Consider the following 23206-nt stretch of genomic DNA (forward strand, 5'->3'; position numbering starts at 1 on the left):
CAGATGCAATGTCTTCGTACTGTTCCAAGACAGAATTTAACATGTCAAAGTTAGAGTTCCATCGTGTCTCTATGGATTGTTTCAGTGACTTTTTAAGCTTGCCCTGCTGTCCTGAGTGTTTGAAATATGTAACCAACTTTTTAACATCAGTCAGAAGGCTAGCGATCTCTGGAGACTTTTCGATTATGGCAGTACCAAACGCACTGGAGAGAGTCACGTTTAGTATGTGCGCTGTGCAGTTTAGCCTCGTGTATTCTCGTAAGGCACTGATCATGTTGGCTCCACGATCTGTGACAAAAATAATCTTTTTGCCCATGTCTGTCGCATCAATGCCAAACACTCTGAGATTCTGCAGCAGGTGCCTTCGAATGTTTTCACCTGTCTTTGAGGTGCTTGGGTCAAAAGGGGCAGCAAAAAGCACTCTTGAATGTAGCTCAGATTGCTCATTAACGTAATGGATGGTTGCAGACAAAAAGGACGTTTTTCGATATGTTTCTGTCCATATGTCTGCTGTAACAGCGCATCCAAACTTTGATATTGTTGCAGTGATTTCCTCCACAACATGTTTACGTAGACTCTGAGCCCTCATTTCAACATTTCTTGACACCGTTGTGGGGTGTGGTAGTATCTCACAGACATCGAATTTTCCTATTCTTGCTGCTGTGTCGACCAAATGTTGGGCCAGCTGTGTGAAGCCTTTTCCAGAGATGGTATCATACGGTCGAATGTCTTGGCAAACAAACTGAACACATTTGTCTCTGGTTTCTTTTTTAAACTTCTCTGGCACCAGCAAAGATTTAGTAAATGCCAGTTTTGTTTGCCCCTTTGTGATGGGACATGAGTGCCGCCTTAAACCTGAGGTTCCAGTCTTGTGACTGCAACTTTGAGGCATTTATCGCATTGTACAAAGGGTAATTTTTTTCCATTTGCGTCTATGACGCATGAAAAAGACTCCCATACATCAGACTTGCCTGATGTGGGTTTCCTTAAAGTAAACTGACCGTTGTCTAATCCCAGCTGAACGTCCTTCAAGGAAATTGCATCTTCAGTTTGCTCTGCCATGTTGGTAAAGCGCGCTCTGATGCAGGTGATGCGCGCACAGAGTCACAGACTGTGCAAGTAAAATGCACGTGCAAAAAGCACTGATCCATGCGCTCAGTGCGTGTAACAGGCGTGAGCACTGGCTGTACCAGTGCTCAATTAGAATGAGGAAATCACAGATATGCTGTTCCGAAAAAATGTCGGGCACGCTATATTTTCAGACCGCCCGCTCCCGTTCAAATTACACCAGAGTTACCGACCGCTACCGCATTTTATTTGGAAATTTATTCCCGCGCCGCAAGAAATCTGGTCGGGTCCCGCGGCTCACGCGGGACAGCCGCGGGAATGCAGACCTCTAGCTGGGAGTAACAGCTATATAATACAACAATTAAAAACGTTTTTTCCTTACTTATTCAAAATATTGTCTGAGCTTATTTGTTTGCTTGTGTTAATTAAATTAATTAATTAACTGGATGGGTGAAAAAACTTCTTGGAATTCTTGGGATCTGGAAATATCTTCATAACAATGTTGTGTTTCTTAAATTACTCCTCAGTTTTCTATATACATATCAAAAAGAAACATCTTATTATCCAAGAGCTTTAAGCCCACAGCTGTTCACCAGGGAGTTTCACATGGTTGCTTCTCTGTCCATTAACTTTTAACGAGTTCAGATCACACACTCTGCATATCTTCAATTATATTAAAGAGCTAATTGCATTTTCCCTCTAACTTTGTTTAAGGAGAACCTTGAAATTCTGCCCAAAAAAGGTTTTAGTATTAGCAATCCCACTGCAAGGCAGAGTTGATTATTGGTTTTATTTTAATCCACCCAGCCACAGGGGATCACAAGGCAAGTGTCATCATAATACAGTAAATTTTCAGGTCCCGGAATAGCAATGACCTCCTCCAGTTTTATTGGCCATTTGGGTGCTGGTGGAAATTGCTAGTGCTGGTTGAAGAGAAAGGAAGAGGAGAGCCCATATGGAAAAGAAATAGTAAAAACATATATGATTTACTCATGAAAGTGGCCACTTTCTCATTACTTTCATATATTTTTTTAGTAAGTATACAAAACATACAAGTTTCATTATATAATTTTTCAAGGGATCTTATATGTGTTTTCACTCTTGTATGCTTTTCATACAAGTTTCATAGAAGACAGATAAAAACTTTATAAGATTTATATATATCTTTTCCATATGGGGGGCAGACGTGTTAGGAGGCAGTATGAGACAAAGAAAAGCAAAAGTGTGGACATTTTAAGGAGTTTGGCTCGCCTCTTCAGTTGCAGTTGAAAGAAGCTCTAAATACTTCTTAACAAGACATTTTGGACAATTTCATGATCCCAATTTTGTGGGAACAGTTTGGGGATACCCCTTCCCTGTTCCAACACGACTGCCTACCAGTGCACAAAGGAAGCTCCATAAATGCATAGATGAGCAAGTTTGGTGAACTTAACTGACCTGCATAGAGTCTTGACCTCAACTGGTCAGAGTACCTTTGGAATGAATTAGAGTGGGTTGCCAATTAGAGTGCAAGTCAAGCCATCTCGTCCAACATCAGTGTCTGACCTCACAAATGTGCTTCTGCAAGAATGATCAAAATTTCCAATAAACACAATCCTGAACCATTTGAAAAGCCGTCCCAGAAGAACTGAAGCTTTTAGAGCTGCAAAGGTTGAGCTGACATCATATTAAACCCTATGGATTAATAATAAAATGTCACTCAAGTTAATATGCGTCTGTGTGAGCGAATATTTTCTGCTTGTCTCAGATCCATAATATATAACTTTGAAATGTCTGTCAAAATGATGCAAATAATGAATCTCAAAAATATCATCAGTCTCTGATTCTTCCAGTATATAACACTCACTTGAATAAATACCCAACATTAGATGGAATGCAGAAAAACAAGGGCACGTGCATTTGTGGATGTGACGCAGTTACTGTGTGACTTAAATACTCGGTAAAGATGGGTCAACTCTGCAGGAAAAGACCATATGTAAACCAGCAATATTACTGCTGCATTTTCTAGCCACCACTGTGCCATCCTACACAAATGTCACACATTTTAAGTATGATAGGTAGTAAATAATGTTTTTAGTGCAAGAATGATAGTAGACACATATTTTACATATATTAGAATATGAACAAAAATCCCCATTAAAGTTTTTTTTTAAGAAAGCCTGGTTGAGGAAATATGTTTTATAGTTTCTGTGCTTCTGTATCTGACCCTCATAGATACAGAAACTCTCCCTCCACCAACACTTTGATCTCACTGTGCAGCATTGTGCTCTGACTCTTAGTCTAACTCTCCCTAACAGTTCTCACTAAGGTAGAGGCAACTCGTCTTAGTCAGAGGTGCCTGCCATCACCTACTCCTGGCCTCCTTATTGCTGTCTCGGAAAAGATGGGCTCCTTTCTGATGAAGTTCATCCATTTTTCATGTTGCTCGCTTCCTGCCTATGTCGCATGCATGCTTCCCGACACATTGGCTAACCATTATAAAAATTAGATGTCTGGGGTCTTGTGCTTCCAGAAACATTACCAGACTTGGGCAAACATACAGTGATTCGATTTAAGTTGAACATATATCAGAGGAAAAATGGAGTGAAGATAATCAGTTAGCACAGTGGTTCCCAAACTGTTTTTGCTAGGCCCCCCTTTTGTTTTACAAGAAAAATGTTTCCCCCCCCGTATCGCGCATGCACAACCACATCCTCCAACCACACCCACCCATATTTTGCTCAATTGCGGTTTCTTTCACACCTCAAAAATGTAGTAAACAATTAAGCAAATACAAGTAACCTGCAATAAATTACAGGTAGTAAGAAAGTAAACTACTAACTCTATTACGTTACGTCCGCACCTACACGGGTATTTTTGAAAACGCAGCTGTTTCGTCCACACGTAAACGGCGTTTCAAATCACCAAAAACGGAGATTTTTTAAAACTCTTTTTTTTCCATTTACGTGTGGACGAGGAATAGAGTTTGTCAAGCAACATTAAAGGTATGTTCCTTTTTTCACGTCACGCTGTGCGCCACGTTGTTGTTTACATGAGATGAATTGCAGAATGGCAGATAGAGACAAAATACTGTTAATCTTACTGTCTTCAGGTTTTACACGCTTACATATAGACATGCAGTTACTGTCCCTCCATTTAGAAAGGCAGAGGCGTCACGGTGTGATTATTTTTACTGTATGTGTAATAATGTTCAACATTGCTATCAGTGCATTTTTCAAAAAATGTCTCTCTGTGCAAAATGGGTTTAAAAACATAAACAACTGTAGGATACTGTTTGCCCGTGATTTGAACAGCCCAGCGCTGCTCCCCACACAGGGAAAACCAGTTCTGCAGGGGAGACCTACTTTCACACTTGTGCAGGTGAAGCCAAAGGGAAGATATGCTTCACCATATTTTCTAGTCTTTGGCTTAGAATGAAGTGGGTTTGGAAACATATTCAGCGATGCTTCATCTCCTGCTTTGCATTTCTATGGGCACCCTGTGCTAGCAGTGTCCAAGCGTTTTGTTTTTTCTTCCCCCCCTTTTCATACCGCGCCCCCCCCTGGGGGTGGGCCCCACACTTTGGGAAGGTCTGAGTTAGCATATTGTTGAATATAGAGCATGTTATAGATTTTCTTTAACATGAATTAAAGCCTAAGTAAATTCAACATGTGTTTGGCTTGTTTAAGTAACCTTTTGACTCAGATAGAAAAACAATACATTAGTGAATTTTTAAAGCTTGACAGATGATTCACTTCCTGGTCTATTTTCTTGTAACTAATATATTGTGAACCTTCCTTTGTCTTAACTTGCCGAGTCATGAACTCTTGTAGCTAAATAATTTGAAACAGCAGCGCTTTGGTGAGAATTATATGCAAATACAAAAACTGTTATGGTGTTTGGAGACAGACAAAGAGATGAAGAATTCACTTAATTAACATAAACATTAAAATTAGCTATGGTAAGTGTTTCACTTTAGAAGAATACTAACATGGTGATTTGCACTGTACTCAGACATCTATGCTTTGGTTGCGCGCACTGGACACTGGGCCTCAAGTGTTTCTTAATCTGTGTGTAATTCATGTGTACAAACACGTCATGCACAAATCTGTTATTTATCAATATTTATTAAAAATGCATTTAAAGAAATAAAAGTACTAAATCGAAAGGTGCAGGTTTTAACCGCTATCCATCCTCCCCTTATCTGAGGCCAGGTTGTGGGGGAAGCCTGATAATCTGAGAAGTCCAGACCTCCCTCTCTCCAGCTACCTCCTCATCTTATCCAGGGGAACACCGAGGCATTCCAAGGTCAGCTGAGAGATATAATCTCTCCAGCGTGTCCTGGGTCTGCCCTGCAGCCTCCTCTCAGTAAGACATGCCAGGATCACCTCACCCAGGAAGCAAAACCTCAACTTGCTCCTTTTGATGTGGAATAGTAGCGGCTCTACTCTGAGTTACTCTCAAACTCTTTGCCCTATTTCTAAGGGAGAGGCCAGCCACTCTTTGGAGAAAGCTTATTTCCACCACTATTTTTAAATAGTTCTCACTCCTAGAAACACTTTGGAATGCTGCACCTCTTCCTTGTTGGACCTCAGACAATTGTATTTATTTTTCTACACTCAGACTTTCTCCTTTTCGCTTGCCTTTGCAGTGCAGGTTTCTTTATTACAGTATTGTCACCAATTTCTCTACTTTAGCTGGAGATAAATGCATTTCCTATAGAAATAATGGGGGTGTGGAATGTAGATCTTATGGCTTAGGCTCGTACACACATTTCATGAATCCAATGGGAATCCTGTGCAAAAACTCAGTTTTTGAGCAGGTTAAGAACATTAGTCAATGTGGCCCATTGGACCAGAAGTCTTGTAGTTTGTTAAGATTCTACTTTGTAACTAAAGTCAGGCTGCAGTGTACTTTTTCATAAAGAAAAGGATAGCAAGCCATATTTTTTTCAGTCATTTTCTAATTGTGATGTGACGAAGAGCAATATGTTAACAGAACCCTGTAGAGACTAAAATGCATTAATACATGGAAATGCTCTAGACCAGCAAACTGCCAGAATCTCTGCTTTAATAGGTTTGCTGATGATCGATTAATTAAGTGCACTTGATTAGCAGCTATTTTCTCTCTTAATTTCCATAGAAGCTGGAACGATGCACATATTTTTTTACAGGATTGCATAGATTCATGTGAACATATTCCCTTTCATGTGGCTGTATATTCATGTCATCAGAGTATGTTTTTGAAGTTGTTGGACCCTTAGTTGATATATTTGTAGAAATGACATGGGAGGTGAGGAGGAAACATGGGATGGGGCATTTTATATATCATGCACATGTTTTTAACTATTTCTAGCCTCTTGCAGATGCAGTACCTTGTTGTCATTCATAGTATGATGACTAAATCATCATAGGTGGCAACCCTAACTCTATGTTTTCAAGAACGGCAACATTTTATTCTTTGTTGCCTGTTAGATAAACATCAGAATTACATATTATGATTACTTAGTGTTAGAGTCAAAGGTTTAAGGTCAATATTCGCTTGATGTGGTAAACTTTGTTAAACTAGTACTGAATTTAATTTATAATGAACACTGACCAAAAATTAAAGCAACATAATAACATAAACAATGTGAACTTCAGTTCAATTCAGTTTTACTTGTATAGCATTAATCACAATAGTCACCCCAAGGTGCTCTATTTTGTAAGGTAAAGACCCTCCAATAATACATAATGTTAAAAATGTGATGACATAAGTGAAAAGGGCAAATGTTAAACATCTGTCATAGGTGACAGCTGAGAGGACTAACCTCTTAAAGTCCATCAGTGATCATCATTGAAGTCTATTCATTTATGAAATGTTCATCTTCTACTGTTGTTTATTGGGTGGACAACATTGGGTGTGTGTGTGTTCGATGGACACTGACCCCAGAATTGCAAAGGATGCCGTCCATCAGTTCATAAGAAAGCCATATGTTGTGTGCCTCTGTGTGCTGGTGTGATTGTGGTCTTCCTGTGTATACAGAGGCTTTCCAGGAACCCAGAGGTGCTCAGGGTTAATGGATGGACCCCCATGCTTCCATGCTTCCTGCTGACAGCAAGTTAATAACCATAGAATCACAGTCACAAACACACAGTTATACATAGGCAGGTAAGTGGGTAGGCTGAAGGATAGTGGGACACTGTGGCTGCTGATGGGAGAGAGAAATCAAGTAAAAGGAAGGGAGAGTGGTGAGTGACAGTGGTAGCAACACTATTGTTGTTACTCTTTTTGTCTCCATTACCATATATGTCAATATAGGTAGGCAATGAAACTTGGCTGAATTACTTATGAACATGAAATGCTCAAATGAATTGCATTTATTCCATTATATGCTACATTTACTGCAAGTTTTGTAAATAGCGTGATTTTGGTGCATAACATGATGCAGGTTCAGGATTTTTTTACACTAAATAATGACTGATACTGCAGATGACTAATACTTGACCACTGGTGCATTAAGTAGATATTTTGTTTTTGAATTTATTATCAGGATATTGCATTTTTATACCATGGGGAATATGCAATAATATATGATAAATTATATAATATCAAAACCAATGATAGATAACTAGGGGGACAAAGCCACCTGGATCTCACCCATTGGTTACTGACCATTGCTAAACTGTATGGATACAAACTCATACAGAACTATAGACTGATAAAAACAAAAAAACACTCCCAAAACTGAAGCAGAACTTGAGTACAAGACCTCTGAAGTGTATCAGAAGCTACATAGTTGAGCAGATGTCTGACAGAAAGATCGGTGCTAATGGTTTTAATTATCAGACATCACCCCATTGACACAGATACTCAAACACCCATTCTCGTAAGACAGAGACATTTCAATGGTGTGCTGTAATCTGTTTCTCCGTGTCTTTCTTCCTCTCTTTCACTTAAATGTCATTTGCACTATGTCAGCATTAAAATCAGGTCTTAGGGAATGTGACATTAGTGATGATAAATGAGTTACATGTATCATTAATCACTCAGCTGAAAGGTGTGAAGAGAGACTGAGAAAGAGGCAGCGAGAAAGATGAACGAGAGCGACAGTTCTTTCTTGTGTTCCTTTGTCCTAGGTTTGATTTTCAAGCCAGGGTGGGGATGATTTACGCTTGGACATACTGAAAAACCTACAATCAAAATGACAAAGTCAAATTAGTGTGAAGCTTCCAGCACCCAGGGAATAATTGCATTCAATCATGAATTCCATTGTGTTGTCTGTTGAAAATCACTGGCAGTAATTATGCTCTCAGCATCAGCACACTGAGCCAATTAGTCATTTCAGCATCAACGGCCTACATGTGCGTCTACATCTGCCTTTGGCTTATACTACATTGCGTCTTGCTGCTGAGTGTCTTTGATGGAGTGGTTAGCATTTTTATCTCTGATTGCTCAGACACTCAGCAAAACAGTATTAACTACAGAGCTTTATGTCATGACTACATTTCCAGTTTGTCTACTTATATCTTTTTTTTTTTGTCTGCTTATATCGAGAATTTATATTGTGATTAAAATACTCTCAAAAATCATGTGTTTCGATGGACATCATGATTGTGCTCTTTAGTGATGGTCATCTTGTCATTTTACGTCACATTTACTGTCTAAGGACAGCGCTACCTAGCAGTCTCTGCTTATGAGAGTGATTGATAGGGCTTAAAAAAATGCCCTTTTATGTTGGTGGAATCAAAAATGATATGGAGACATGACATTTGGTTGTTTAAGAAGAGAGGGACGTTTTAGGAGAGAGAGAGAGAAAGACAGCAGAAAAAGAGAGAGAGCGAGTTTTGAGATGTGAGAGATTTGTGACGTTTAGCATGTTTGAAGTGTGTAGTTAATGTGTTGTCTTGTGTAGTTAGTGTGTAGTGTTGTGGACAGTGTTGTGTGTCAGAACAATGAGGTGACTGCTGTCTCCAGGTAGAAACAGGAGTGATACACCTGCCGCTGTCAGACCTGCAGGGATCAGGCTGTGATGTTCTCCTTTATAGTGGACAGAAATATTTGGAGTGGCACGAATAATTTGTGTGGCATCTTATTGAATGCAGAACAGCTGATTGTTCTGTAAATAGTTTGCAATGGTTATTTTAAAAAAGGGGTAAAAGGTAAATGGCTGCAAATAACTTTGTTGTTTGCAAAACTTGTGCATATGATTTTAAAATTGACAATTTATATTTGCATTTAAAGTTATGAAATATGATTCATTAAACATGTTTGTGGTTGTTACAGTACAAAATAAAACTTTTTTTACTCAGATTTTATTTTTTTTGTCTGATTTTAGATCAATTGTGTCAATACAGTATGTCAAAATGAAAACATAACTTTAAATCCAGACACGTGAGGTTGTGCTGAAAAGGATGATACCAGACAAGGCAAATAAACAGTTTTTAAAGGTGAAATGTGGAGGGAAAATCAAAAGTAGTTAAAAATGGCCAATTATAACCTGGACCCCAGAGGGTTAAACATTATTTAAAGTAACGCAATAGTTAATAGGAGTTGAAAATAGGAGATGAAAATAAAAAGAAGTGATAACAGAAGTCTTTCAGCCGTATTTGAATTCTAAATATGATGACTCAGCTGTGCTGCTCATAATGTAGGAGGGGGTTGACGGTGACCACAGACATACATCGGCACAGACCTAAACCTATCTGACACCTAATTAGCTCATTCTTCCACAGGGACTGTGTGTGTATAAAATGAAAAACACAATAAACACCACATACAGTATGTCACCCAGGTGTGCTTTAGAACAGTAACCTGTTAAACCTTTATTGATTTACCTTTTCAAAACTTGCGTTCAGATTTTATGGCATGAGTGCAGGAGGATTACATAAACATCATGTTATATCAGAGTAATAATGTGACTATTGATCCCTGAAGGAAAATGCTATTTCCACTCAGTCTCCTATAGTGAGAACATGAGATTGGCTCAAAGGTCATACTGTTGTCAGTGGAAGAAATTCAGTGATAAATTCAGTTTGTCATAGATACATACATACAAAATCATTTATACATCTGTGAAATTCTGTTAAAGTACCATTCAACATATGTAAAACTGAAATTGTTCAGTGAAAAATGTAATAAATACGTGAAAACTGCTACTCTCTATAAAAGAAATGCTCCTTTCCCCGAGAAGCAGGAGTCTATTACAACTTCGCCAGTTTGTCGCTGACTTGCCTTATATACACCTTCCCTTCAATTCAATTTTTCAATTTAATTTAATTTATATAGTGCCAAATCACCAAGGAAGAAGACCTTACATTAAGTTCCAACTCCAACCAGTTAAGAGTTTCAGCAGGGTTCTTGTGGACTCCTCCAGGCTGAGCTGTGGATTATTTTTTCAGGCTTCTTCTAGCTGGCCAATGGGCCAGTAAATGAAATTAAGAAAAGCATGTAGACGAAGGAAACGCGTCATTGTCCTCTCAGTAGGGAAGCAGCAAACGGCTAAATGAGGAACTGAGATAAGCAGTGTTATATTTATCACTTATATTAGATATTCATAAATGCTTGCAGGCATATAGTATGATCAAGAACGATACCATTAACAAAAAAGTAACCATTTCAAAACTTGCTTCAAAATGCTGATGGCTCAACTAGTGCCCTTTTACACCTAATTGGAAAATTTACTGAACACTGCATTATTATTTAAGTTGCTTTAGTCTACCCACAATGCATACCTGCAAGCCACTTTAGATGACAGAATGACACTGCTCACATCCACAGGGTACAAGGGCTCACTTTGATTCTGACAGATGTCCCAACAAAACCTAAAACCTGCAAAGTGACTGAGTTCTTTAAGTGACCTTTCAGCATAGCAGAGTCAAGACGGGGTAAGCTGCTCTCCACCTCAGGTGCCACAGTATGAGGGACAGAAACCATTGGTATGTGGACCTAAAGGGTGAGTTTTCCATGGGCAGTAGTCCCAACACGGTAAATGCTTGGCACACAGCATATAATACATTACACTGTAACTCTTTACACCCAACGCTGTTCACAGGGCATCAGTCTCCATCTTTCCCAGCTGTCACTTCTCCCAGCAGATCACTTCACCAGGTAATTTTACCACTGTAGTTGCAACTGAATGTAATTACCCCTTAATTGTAGATTAGAGCACATGCTCCCTCTCCCTCCATCCACCACTAACCTTGAAGATCAGAAATATGCTGAGAGTGCCTCCTGGCACTCCAGGTCTCATTAGCTAATTGAAATGGCCCTGCCTAGGAGGGGAGCAATATGTTGGCTTAACAAGAAAGCCATTTAGGAGTGATCTGAAGACAGTGACCATCACTCAGAGGAACTAAGGTGAATGTATAAGACTTTTGTCTCTGGAAAAATATTGCAGATGCAGCTGATGGTATTCATCTTCCATTCATATACCACTACCGACACATTCAAAGTTTTAGCAATTTGAAAGTGATGGTGGACTGCTGTTTCTCTTTACTTAGAATTCAAAAAAAGAAGGCAAGAAATTCCACAAATGAACCCTTACAAGACACACCTGTGAAGTGAAAACCATTTTAGGTGAGAGAAGGCAAAAGGTTTGCAGCACTGTCAAAAAAGCAAAAAGGGTGGCTACTTTCAGGAACCTAAAACATAAGATGGCAGCATGGTGGCCAGTGTTGGGAAGGTTACTTTTAAAATGTATTCCATTACAGAATACAGAATACATGCCCCAAAATGTATTCTGTAACGTATTCCGTTACGTTACTCAATGACAGTAACGTATTCTGAATACTTTGGATTACTTAATATATTATCATGCTTTTTACAACAACGTGAATGTACTATTGCTGTGTGATTTATTACTGTTACTGAAGGTCCGCGGCTCCGAACCCGTAGTAAAGGGACCTCTGACTAATACGGCGGGTTCCGTGTCGGGCTCGTAGCCGAAAAATAGCTTTACTTTGTTGTGTGGGTCAACTTTGCTTGCGAGAGACAAAGAGAGGCGTTGAAAGGCTGCTCCAACGGAACTTATTGTTTTCAGAGGAAAACACGAACACGGTGTACAGTCGAGTCTTAATAGCTTACTTACAACTGGGCTCGTCAGGCACTCTTCTTGGCTGCAGTGGTTATTATTATATTTAGGAGAGTGACGAAGAATTAGAGGCACAAGAAGACAAGGTTAAGCATGAGGAATAATCACAAGGAACAAGGAACATGGAGGCCTAGTTACCACCAGAAGGTAGCTGACTAACTGGCGAAAAGTGAAGGTCTGTACTGGTCTTAGTGGCTAAGTTGATTAGCCGCCTATGGATTATTGGTGAGGAACCCACAAGGGTGGACACAGGACAACACAGTTTCCAGATGGAAAACCACCAGACACTCGCTCGGACCATCACAGTCACTGCTACCTGTTACGCTTATCACTAATTCTAATGTTTTAACCAGGTCATATTGTGGAAACCATTACCACCCACTGACATAAGAGAAAGTACTCTACTGGTCGTTGCATTAAAAGCATGATGTTCAATTTGAAGTTACTCTTCAAGACCAGTTAAGTGAAATGAAATAATTTCTCACAACACACTAGTGTTCCGTCTTATGTATTCAACTGTCTCTGATTTGCATAAAAATGTAATGGTGACTATTCGGACTTATCTGTTAAACTTCTTACTGTTGCTTTTTTAAATGTGCTTCTTATTACTGAATAATAATAATAATAATAATAATAATAATAATAATAAGATAATATTTTGTACAACCACAATAGATTGGAAACAAAACCATCAAGCTGAACTAAAGGTCAGTTAAAATATAACATAAAATTCACATTCACAGGCATTGCAGTATCCATTCAGCCATCTTTGCTTAGCCTCTCGATTTTCATGAATTTAAAACAACTAAACGAGTGACCAATAAGGATTTTAGCCAGTTGTATCATGAGTGTTTGTTAGCTAAGCAAAGGTTTGGATTTGGTTCCAAGTGTTGAATTTGGTTCGCTTGAACCATTTTCTGTTCTGTGACTGTAATTTGTGTTTTTGAAGATCAAAACCTTTTTTTTTACTCAGAAGATATCAGTGAATGCTGTTTTGTTAATGCCACTAATAATAAAACTCATTTATTTATAATATGTCCTTTGGTAATGGAGCTTGATGCTCCATGGTAAGGCATTAGTGAGAGACAGATTTTTCAGTGTGAAAACTTCCTGTTGCAAAAGTATCGATTTTTCCCAAACCATGATTCAAAAACAATTTTCTTAAACCTCATAGTAGACATGTGTGACTAAATCTTATTAGCAACTTCAAAGATCCCAACAGAACACAGACTATTGATAATTTCTGCAAACCTGTGGCATGTCCACACAATTATCATTAAAAATGGATGTTTTTTTTCTGAAATCCTGTCAAGCACAGTGTGATGGTGGCAACATGCTACTAACCTGATGATGAGAAACAGGGGGTGGTGGATTTTTCAAAGATGATAAATGAGAGGAAGGAGAAAGACAAGATTGAGGAGGATGGATTAAAGGGGATTCTCTGTGGGTCCTCTGTTCAGTGTAAGATATCATCTTTAGCTCACTTTTAATCAAACCAATTACCAGTGGAATATTAGCATTCTATAGTTTTGCATTGTGCAGAAGAAATATTAATGGAAAAACAGATTAAATAGCAGAGGGATTTAATTAGTGATATTTTCAGCATTATGCACACCAAAACAACTCTAACTCAAGGATACTCAGAATTTTGAACTTTCATTATGCAAAAATCTAAAGTCTACAAGGAAAAAGATTTATAAACAATGCTGCTATTTACCATTTGCTGCATATGTAAGCAAACTTTTAATGGTCTGAATAGAAAAGCATTATATAAGAACCAGTCCATTTATATTGTTTCAATGTGCTAAACACAGACACCTAGACCATCTTTTCCTACATAGAAGCTTTAATTGTGACAAAACAGTTTTGTCTGATTAATTATCTGCATGTCCAACTTGCCTTTCATGGCACTCTAAAATGATTTTATCCAAGTGCCTGCTGGATTGGGAAATCCACGGGGGAAATACAGCACAATTACAGTCTTGCAGTTTAAGAGAAGCTTCCTCTCATCTGGTCATTCACACACACATATTTAACACATTTTATAAATGTCTGTGTAAATGAGTTCAGTTTAAAATGTGTGTCACTATGCCTCACACCTTGTGGATGTCAGTGAGACGCCACTAATTTTCAAAATTTGATGTCCTTAAATGAGACTGGGTTGGAACATGTCAACTTTATGTGAAGAGAAAAAGCAGACAAGACACAAAGACTTGTGGTAGTAGTAAACTTAATTTAAATTAGGTAGGAAAAGGTCGGCACTTGATGAAAAAAATATGTATAAAGTACGACAGTGCTCGTCACCATTTTCACTGGCGTTTTCCAATTCATTCCAGGCCAGCTGTTAATGTGTCTTTATCGATCATCCAACCATTTCCAAAACATCACATCATGATTTCATGTCTTTTATTGAAATTAAATTCAATATTTGAAACTATAGTACACTTTCATGTTAATAGTTTACAGACAACAGATAATGTCTCCAGCCAAATGTGGATGTAAGTTATGCTTAGGAGGACTAAAATGGACTGGGAATGTTGCCTGGAGGGAAATACTGAATGTAACTGTGTTTGTTTTTATAAACACTTCGGTGTGGGCAATGATGACAACAACAACAAAAAAAATACAGACTTGATATTTAAGTTTCTACAAATACATTTTGTTCAAATGAATTGAAACTACGGCTGCCTTGAGGGGAAGTAGATACATCACGAAGGAAGGATTTAATAACTGGTAAACACAGTGGCTTGTCTGCATTCTTTTAGCATTTCTTTACCATGTGGCTTCTTCTAGTCTAGAAGCTTGTGCTTAAAGTGCTGCTTTATAGTATTTTTCTGGAATTTATGACACTGATTCCCCAGACGTTTAGCATAGAATGATATCTATAGCCTCCATTTATTAGATTTTGTAAGTCAAAGTTCTGGAAACTGAAACAGCATCAGCACATTACAGTATGAATAAGTCCTCGGGCAAAAATTGTATATGCAGACCAGAAGACAGATTCAGATTTAATGTGCATTTAAGATACATATTAATGTAAATGTTACAATGTTAAACATCCTGTGGATGTGGTCATAATGCAAGACAAATGGCTTGCAAATAGCTTTGTTTGCGTGGGAGACATCATTTAGCATTTAGCTTTGTGTCTGTTTGTGCATGTATGAATTGAAATCAATGTTTGGTTTATCCCTACACAGCTTTACTCTGAAAGTTACATTTTTAAGCAAATGCAATGGCTATGTTTGCTCGATAAGGGTGTCTGTATGCATTTATGCTAATGTATGCATATGCATAAATGTTTTTCTGAGTTTGCTCATATAATAAGTCATCATACGCTAACCTCATAGCATGTTTAGCTGAGTCCCCGGGGTGGGGGGAGGTTTCCTCTGACTAACATGCTGCCATGGTGGATTGGTCAGGAGGAGACAGAGGATGAATATTTCACTTTGCTTAGCTGTTAATATTGCTAAAGACAAGTCCCTTTCCTGTGTACTATTTAAGATTCAGCACATGTGAGGAGATGCATTGAATATTATCAGCGGCTATTGTCATAATTTGTGAGTTTCATATTTTGAATTCATTCCATAGCCTTCCCCACTACTCCTTAATGTCAAGATGCTATGTGTCTGTGGTATTTGTCACTCTATAAGTGCTTCTTTCTTGCATCTTGTCTTTAGTTTTGCTTTCTATTTGTCATTTTCCCTGATTGCATTCACTTGTGCCTCATTTTCCCAGCTGTGTTCATTTAACGGATTGCTGTGTGTGTATAAATATTTCTTTGTTGCATTATCTGTTATCCTTTACAGCGTGTTTCCCTTTTTTATGGTCTCCTGCATTCTGCTGGATTTTCCACATGCTGTGTCATTATTTCTGTACACATGCTGTGTAGATCACATATTGCACATTATAGTTTGCCTCATCTCATGTGAGTTTTACCTGAAGACTTACATTGAATGGTAAATGGCCTGTATTTATATAGCGCTTTACTAGTCCCTAAGGACCCCAAAGCGCTTTACATATCCAGTCATCCACCCATTCACACACACATTCACACACTGGTGATGGCAAGCTACGTTGTAACCACAGCCACCCTGTACATTAAACTTGTCTTCCTGAGATGAAACAAAACAGCCTTTCCAAACCAAATGTGGCTTCCCTCTGCTGTAGCTCCGATTAAAGGAACAGGACTGTCCAGTCAGGTCTGGAGTCAGCTGCCCCCTGGTGTCACTGTATATTATTGCAGAACTGAACACAGCACCTCCATCTGAGAGGGACAAAGATCTGAGATGTTGCACAGGGACTTAGGATGAAAACGTAAACATATTGGGATGTGAACATCAAATATGAGTGAATTTCATACTCATCGTGCAAGTGTTTGACCTAAACATGATTTATTATACATCAAGAGAGCCAATCCTGGTATATGAGTTATCAGAAGCTCCCACAGGCACAGAACAGCTTCTCTGATATATAAGCATCTTGCTCTATAACTCCACTCTCTTATCTTGATCAGATTTTCTATCTGTACGTGTGTGTGTGTGTGTGTGCGTGTGTGTGCGTGTGTGTGTGTGTGTGTGGTGGTGGTGGTGGGAGGGGGCATACTAAATTTGAATGTAAACGCGAAATAGTGATTCTGGTCCTACTTCATAATGCCAGCTTCACCGATCAATAAATCATTTTCAGATACTGCTGATCGGGACCACAGCTGTTGGTAGCTCTGAGGGTATGACCACATCTGTATGTGTGTACCATAGTATCAGATTTATACAGTATAGTACGGTGGAAAATGTTTTAATGAGAGAACATCTTTGTGGACAGACCGCGCACGCGTGTGTGTGTGTGTGTGTGTGTGTGTGTGTGTGTGTGTGTGTGTGTGTGTGTGTGTGTCTCCCCTTCCATCTGTCTTTCTGTCTCATTGTACGATGTGCATACTATACTGGTGCATACAGTCACGTTAATCTTCTCTTGGGGTTCATCTCTATCTGTTTATCTGACTTTGAACTGTGTCTCTGTGTGTCTGTAGGTTTGTGTATGTCTTTGTTTGTAGCACCCTACCCTCTGTCTAATGGGGGCTGGGGGTGGGGTGATCTGCTGCAGAGCTGAAGGAATGGAGTCAGCTTCACTGTTCTCCTCTCTTCTCCTTTTGTCTTTATTTTCATCCACCAGTCTCTTCTTCTTTGTCCTCTTCTTTTATCATTTTCTTCTGTTCTTCTTCCTTTCTTCTTTTTTCTACTCTTTTGTGTTTTCATTTGTCCATTTACTTTTCAGTTCTTCACTTTTTCCTTTCTTGTTTGTCCTCTTCTGATTTTTCCTCTCATCTCTCACTATCCCCGCCGTGTAATATCCACCCTGATCTGTCCTCTTGTCTTTATTATATATTCACTCTTTTTGTCCTCTTTGCTTTTGTCCTTATGTTTGTTATTTAATCCCTGATTCTCCTCTTCTTGGGGTTGCCCTCTTTTGTTTTTTGCTCTTTTTATCCATGTTGAATTCAGTTTTTTCCAATGCTCTCTTCTTATTCACTTTCCCCTCATCCTCCTATTGAGACCCCTCTTACCTTCTTCTTACTTCTACTTTCTCCCTTCTTCTCCTCTTTTCCATCTCGCTCTGATTTTTCTCTTTACTATGCTCTTTACATATCTCCTCTTTTTTTTCTTTTACCTCTGTTATCACTTTTCTTTTCTCTCCTCTCCTCTATTGTCCTCTCCTCTCCTCTCCTGTCCTCTGGCTGAGCTATTGTCTTTGTAATACATTTCGACAGTGACATTAATGAAAGCACTGTGCATTTAACGACCGATATCTCCGGAAATTCCTCAGCATTCTTTGTCATTGCTCACACTGACAGCCACACATGCATACACATCTGAAATAATACACTCAACTGGCCGCTCACATAAACATAATCAGTGCAGGAAATAGCAGGTCTGTAAACCTGCAAACATGGTGACTAAGTGTGTGTTAAGTTTTTAAATATGATTTTTTTGTGCAAGTGTGTTTGACATCATTAAAAGACAAGTGTCATTTACAGGTGTAATTTAATTCAGCGTGACCAATCCTTGGCTGTGTGTGTGCTATGATAGGACACAAGTGTGACCATCACAACAAAGGAGGGTGGGAACTGCTAAGCTAAAACGATATGGTGAGAAAGAGTATGTGGGCAGAAGAGAGCAACTAGGTATGAATTGTTAGGTGAAGGAAAAGTTTATTAAGAGGATGAAATAGAGGGAGGGATAGGGACAAGTTGAGGAGCAGCTTGGGAAAAAGAAAGTGAGAGGGTACACAAAAAAAACAAAGTAAAGATGGAATAAAGGAGAAAAGACATTAACAGAATATTAGCAGTGTTGTGGTAGAGACGAGCCATGGGATGACCCTGACTTCATTAGCTACACATTAAAATATTAGATATAGAGAAAATAAAATAAAACACAAAGTTACCATCATTTTATAAAATCCGCATGGTCCTGTCATTTGGAATGCTTCAGTGACCTATATTTAAATTTCAAGTAGTGAAATAACAGACTATATCTGTATGCTATAAGTTCTAATTCCACTTTTATTACCCTTAATAAATAAAAGGTTTCTTTCCAAACCCATTAGTTGGTGGCTTCCTAAAAACTAACATCATGTTGTACTTAGGAAGTCTCAAAACTCGTGACTAAGACCAACAACTCATCAGGGATCTGTTTACTGAGATCAAAGAAGCTGAAATAGGTTTGTTCATAGACTTCTGGCCATGCACGTTGACTTCTGTAAACCATTAGAGGAGCCCCCCACTAGCCATTAGAAAGACTGCAGGCTTAAGGAAAGTCTACATTGGCTGCACTTTTCACACCCAGAAGCTCCCTCCATCTTTTCTATACACAGCATGGAGGAAACCATAGCTTCCTTTCTTGTGCGGTAAAGGTGAAATATTTGTAGAAACCACGTCATTAACAAAGATCTGGTGAATGACCAATAAAAACTCACCAAACTGGTGAATAAAAACAATACAAAGGGAACTTGGAGCCATTAAGATTTTTTTAAAATGTATTGTACCCATGTACAGTATACTACAGCATACTCCCCAAAAAATTTGTGCAAGCTGCTATTATTAACTATAGTTTTATTTTCAAGTTAGGTGATCTCTGTGGGAATAAGTGTTTGAAAAAAAAATGGACTGGTGTTTTCAACACTCACAGTGGATGCACTTGAGGTTCAGTATCTTGCACAAAAATACTCTGACACACGCACAGAAGAATCGATGCATTAATCATCCGATTTGTAGGTGGACTGCTCTACCAGCACATCCCTGGATGCCCCAAACGTTGCCAATAATTTTAAAAGAATGTTCAGTTAGTTGAAAGATTTATTGGCTGCATAATAATGGATAGTATAAGAGCAGCTCCTTAAAGCTAATTTGTTCATACTCTGCTTTAGAGTACCAACACGTCTTCAGTGTTTTAATTCTACTTCACCAAGATCTCAGTAAGAAGCCCTGTTTATAGACGATACCATGTTTTCTTGCTCTTTCTTCAGTAATGTTAGTCATCTTTTTCATGCATATGTGCAGCATGATAAACCAACCTTTTAAAAATGCTCAGAGGTTGTCTGTACAGTGCATGCATACGCTCTGCTGTAGCTATTTATGCTGTAGCTACACATTGATATGTTCATGTGTCGTGTACGTGTTTAGTTTTCTTTAGTGTTTTGTATGCTAGCACTAAAAGACTACAACTTAACATGTATGTATTTATGTGCCTTAAGAAGCAGCTATTTTTCTGTGTGTGTGTATGTGTCACACGGTGGCATGTGAAGTTTTGACCCAAGTATGAACTCATCACTGACATTTACAAGGCCTTTATGCTGCTGTCTGTGTTTGTTTCTCTGTGTATGTGTGTGTGTACACATTCCCTGGAGGGCACACACATGAAAGCACACATACGCACTTGGATCCATCAGTCTAGATGGGTGGATTGCAGAAATTGAAAAGAAAAACCATGCCTCTTGTTGTCGGGCTCAGCAAGTCTTCAGAAATGTTGGTTGTAGTCTTATAACAATGTTTTTCTCTTTTTTCAGTTTTTTGGCAGTAGTAAATTATTTTCCAAATTATAATCACTATGCAAATGAAAAATTAGAACTAAAATTATCCTTATGTTGATGTCTGATTGTTTCCAGGCAAGAACAATGATAAAGGCTTTTATTTCTCTGTCTCAGGTGTGGAGGCAGAACTTCTCTCTGAAGCAGCACCTGTGATTGTTTGGAGACTCATCGAGACCGTCGAGAAACATGGTGAGAGAAAAAGCAACATCACTGTGTACTAAGTATATTTATTACCAGGTAACTACACACAATGCCATCATTATTTTGATATTTTTTATATATATATATATATATATATATTAGGGGTGCAACGATACACAAAATTCACGGTTCGGTTCGATACTTTGGTGTCACGGTTCGATATTTTTTCGATACAAAAAAAAATGTTCATGCCTTTTTAATTTGTCATTTATTAAAATTATAAATATATATTTTAACTCAAAAGTACAGTTTTGAGTTGCGTGTTTTTTATTTTGACAGCGAATGCGCACCTGCGGACCACTTATGTGCAGCCCTGGTTATATAGCTCGTCATATTGCAGCCACAGAAATTATTTTGTCCATGAAACCATAAAGCTGCACTTTCTTTTTGCCTTATAGTCTGATTTGTCATAACTTTTCCGTTTTGTGGTAAGCTTTTCTTTGGCTGTCACTTCTTCACCCTGACCTGTCTTATTTGGCTCAGCAGAACTAAAATATATATCCTGCTGCTTTTACACACGCACTCACATAAGCTCAGCGATTCTCTGCGCAATCAACCTCTCACATGTTTAAGCTTGCTGCGGGAGATTTCACTTGTCATGTTTGCATAGTAAGCTAACGATTAATAAGACGATGGCAGAGGAATTGGTGCACAAATTATCATCACTCACAGATCAGTGCTGTCGCTCTCTATACACAGTTCGCACGATTGCAAAGTGAAAGCAAAAAAACAAGCGCAAATTCAAACGCGATTTCAATATGTCACATATTGACAGTGGCTCACCGATGCCAATGACATAATTACCCAGCTACATTTCTGAAAGAATGCAAAAGCATTGACATATATTTTTCCTTCCTACAATAGCCCGACGGGCAGGGCAGAGATAGATTTTGGTAGCCCGACTGAAAAAAATCGCTAGCTCCAGGACGTCGGGCTAGCGATATTGCAAGCCCTGTATCTGATTGAGGAATCACTCATCTTTGGAAAAGAGAGTTTATTACAGAGAAATGTCTCTTTCCAAAATAAAAGCTATACTATCCGCTTCTTCTGGGCTATATTCTCAGCAGCATAAGGAGAATCATGTGCTAACAGCTGTCTAAATGACTCGGCTAACGTTAGTAGCATGCTTGTTGTTTTGGTCTTTGCACTAGGATGATGTCGGCGTAAATGTGCAGTCATATTCGTTGTGTTCCTGCTAGTGCTTTCAGGTTAATCTCGTTGAAATGACCTTAACGCCACAACACGGCAAATCTCCGTTAACGAGCTACCGCCGATCGCCCCGTGTGTGGGGCTAGACGGCCAACACGTTAACGAGCTAACTGCGCTAACACACTAGTTCCCACCCATGTAATTGAGCATTGCATGGCACATCCAACATACTGTTTTACTTTAGTCCATGACTCGCTTACCTTCAGGGTCATACGTCACATGAAAACCAAAATAATTCCAAACGCCAGATCTGAATGAGGGTGGGGGAGGTCCATCTTGCAAGGAGAGCTTAACTTCTGTCTCGCTAGCTTGCCCTGCGCTCTTCCTCCTGACTATGCTGTCTGTGTTGAGCGCTCAGTGGATCTGCGCTCGACAGTGCAGCCTAGGCGGAGTAGTCGAACGCAGATTCACTGAGCGCTCAACACAGACAGCATCGTCGGAAGGAAAGTTGATAAAATAAATTACAAATGTTGTATTGTTCGATACATATGCGTACCGAACCGAAAGCACTGTATCGAACGGTTCAATATCGATACGAATATCGTTGCACCCCTAATATATATATATATATATATAATTATTATGGTAATTGCTCTTTCTTAATTATATATATTAAATAAAGAAGAAAGTACAATAAGTCTAATAAGTCTAATTTTTACAGAGGAGTTCACATTTTGCAAAATGTACACCTAACTAAGACTCACTGCTGCACAAATTCATAACTCAGCATGTGACCACTGAGTACATTTCTGCATGTGTACATTTCTGCTTCTGGGCTACAAATCCAACATGATGATTAGTGAGCTTTAAATATGCTCCGAGCCTTATTTTCAAATGAGAGCCAGGCTGGTTTTACTTTTCATGAGTCTAACCATGTCCTGACTCCTGCTCTGTGGTTAGAGATGTGAGATTAATCTCCATCTTTTCATTCCGTCACTTATTTAAAAATAAATCCACCTTCTCCCACATGAGAAATAATAAATATGTGTGGTATGGTTCTGTCTTCTGAGGGCAGCAGGTGAAGAATTTTATAATTCAACAGGGCTGCATGAAAAATATAACACAATTCACCACATTTAGCCTGGAGCCTGAATAGCAGACTTGATCATTTGTATAATATAATGTATATCACTGTTTCTTAGCCCAGAGGAACATCATATTTTCTGTCTGACACAGTCATTTCTCGACTGACTTCGTTCCTCTTCGTCCGCTTGTGTGTGCTGTCCAGATCTTAATGATTCTCTGTACCAAGCCCCACCAGCATCCAGTGGACCTGTAGAGCTCCGCCAGTCTCTAGAATCAGGTACGGACCCCTTCAAAATAAGTTAAATGTTGGAGCAAAAATAATGTATAATAATGTATTCAGTAAATATTTACTGAAAGGTTTTTTATGAGGTGCCAGTTCAATCAAACGTCCAAGATAAGGCGGTAATGAGCTGAGTCTCAGACTCTGAATGTGACTGATTTGTCTGAGTATTTAAGGAAAATATTGCTTGACCATTCATATCTAAATGATAGAAATATTTTAAATCATATCACAATGAAAGTGATCATTCTCTTTACATCTCAGTGTCATGAGCTGTGTACAGGCAGAAACTG

General features: G+C 38.8%; 1 protein-coding gene across 1 annotated transcript in view; it reads left to right on the plus strand.

Moving 5' to 3' along the window:
• Nucleotides 1-23206, plus strand: part of LOC147309824 (uncharacterized) — a 119859-nt gene that overhangs the window by 62782 nt on the left and 33871 nt on the right. The window contains exons 3-4 of the mRNA XM_086269959.1: nucleotides 20273-20386; nucleotides 22836-22910. Coding sequence (XP_086126085.1) covers nucleotides 20273-20386; nucleotides 22836-22910 — 189 coding nt within the window. The remainder of the gene's footprint in view (nucleotides 1-20272; nucleotides 20387-22835; nucleotides 22911-23206) is intronic.

This window comes from Aulonocara sp. 'chitande type north' Nkhata Bay, linkage group LG17, assembly GCF_057382095.1.
Source record: "Aulonocara sp. 'chitande type north' Nkhata Bay isolate Kocher_YH1m ecotype deep benthic linkage group LG17, A_spYH_male_GT1.1, whole genome shotgun sequence".
Lineage (NCBI taxonomy): Eukaryota > Metazoa > Chordata > Actinopteri > Cichliformes > Cichlidae > Aulonocara > Aulonocara sp. 'chitande type north' Nkhata Bay.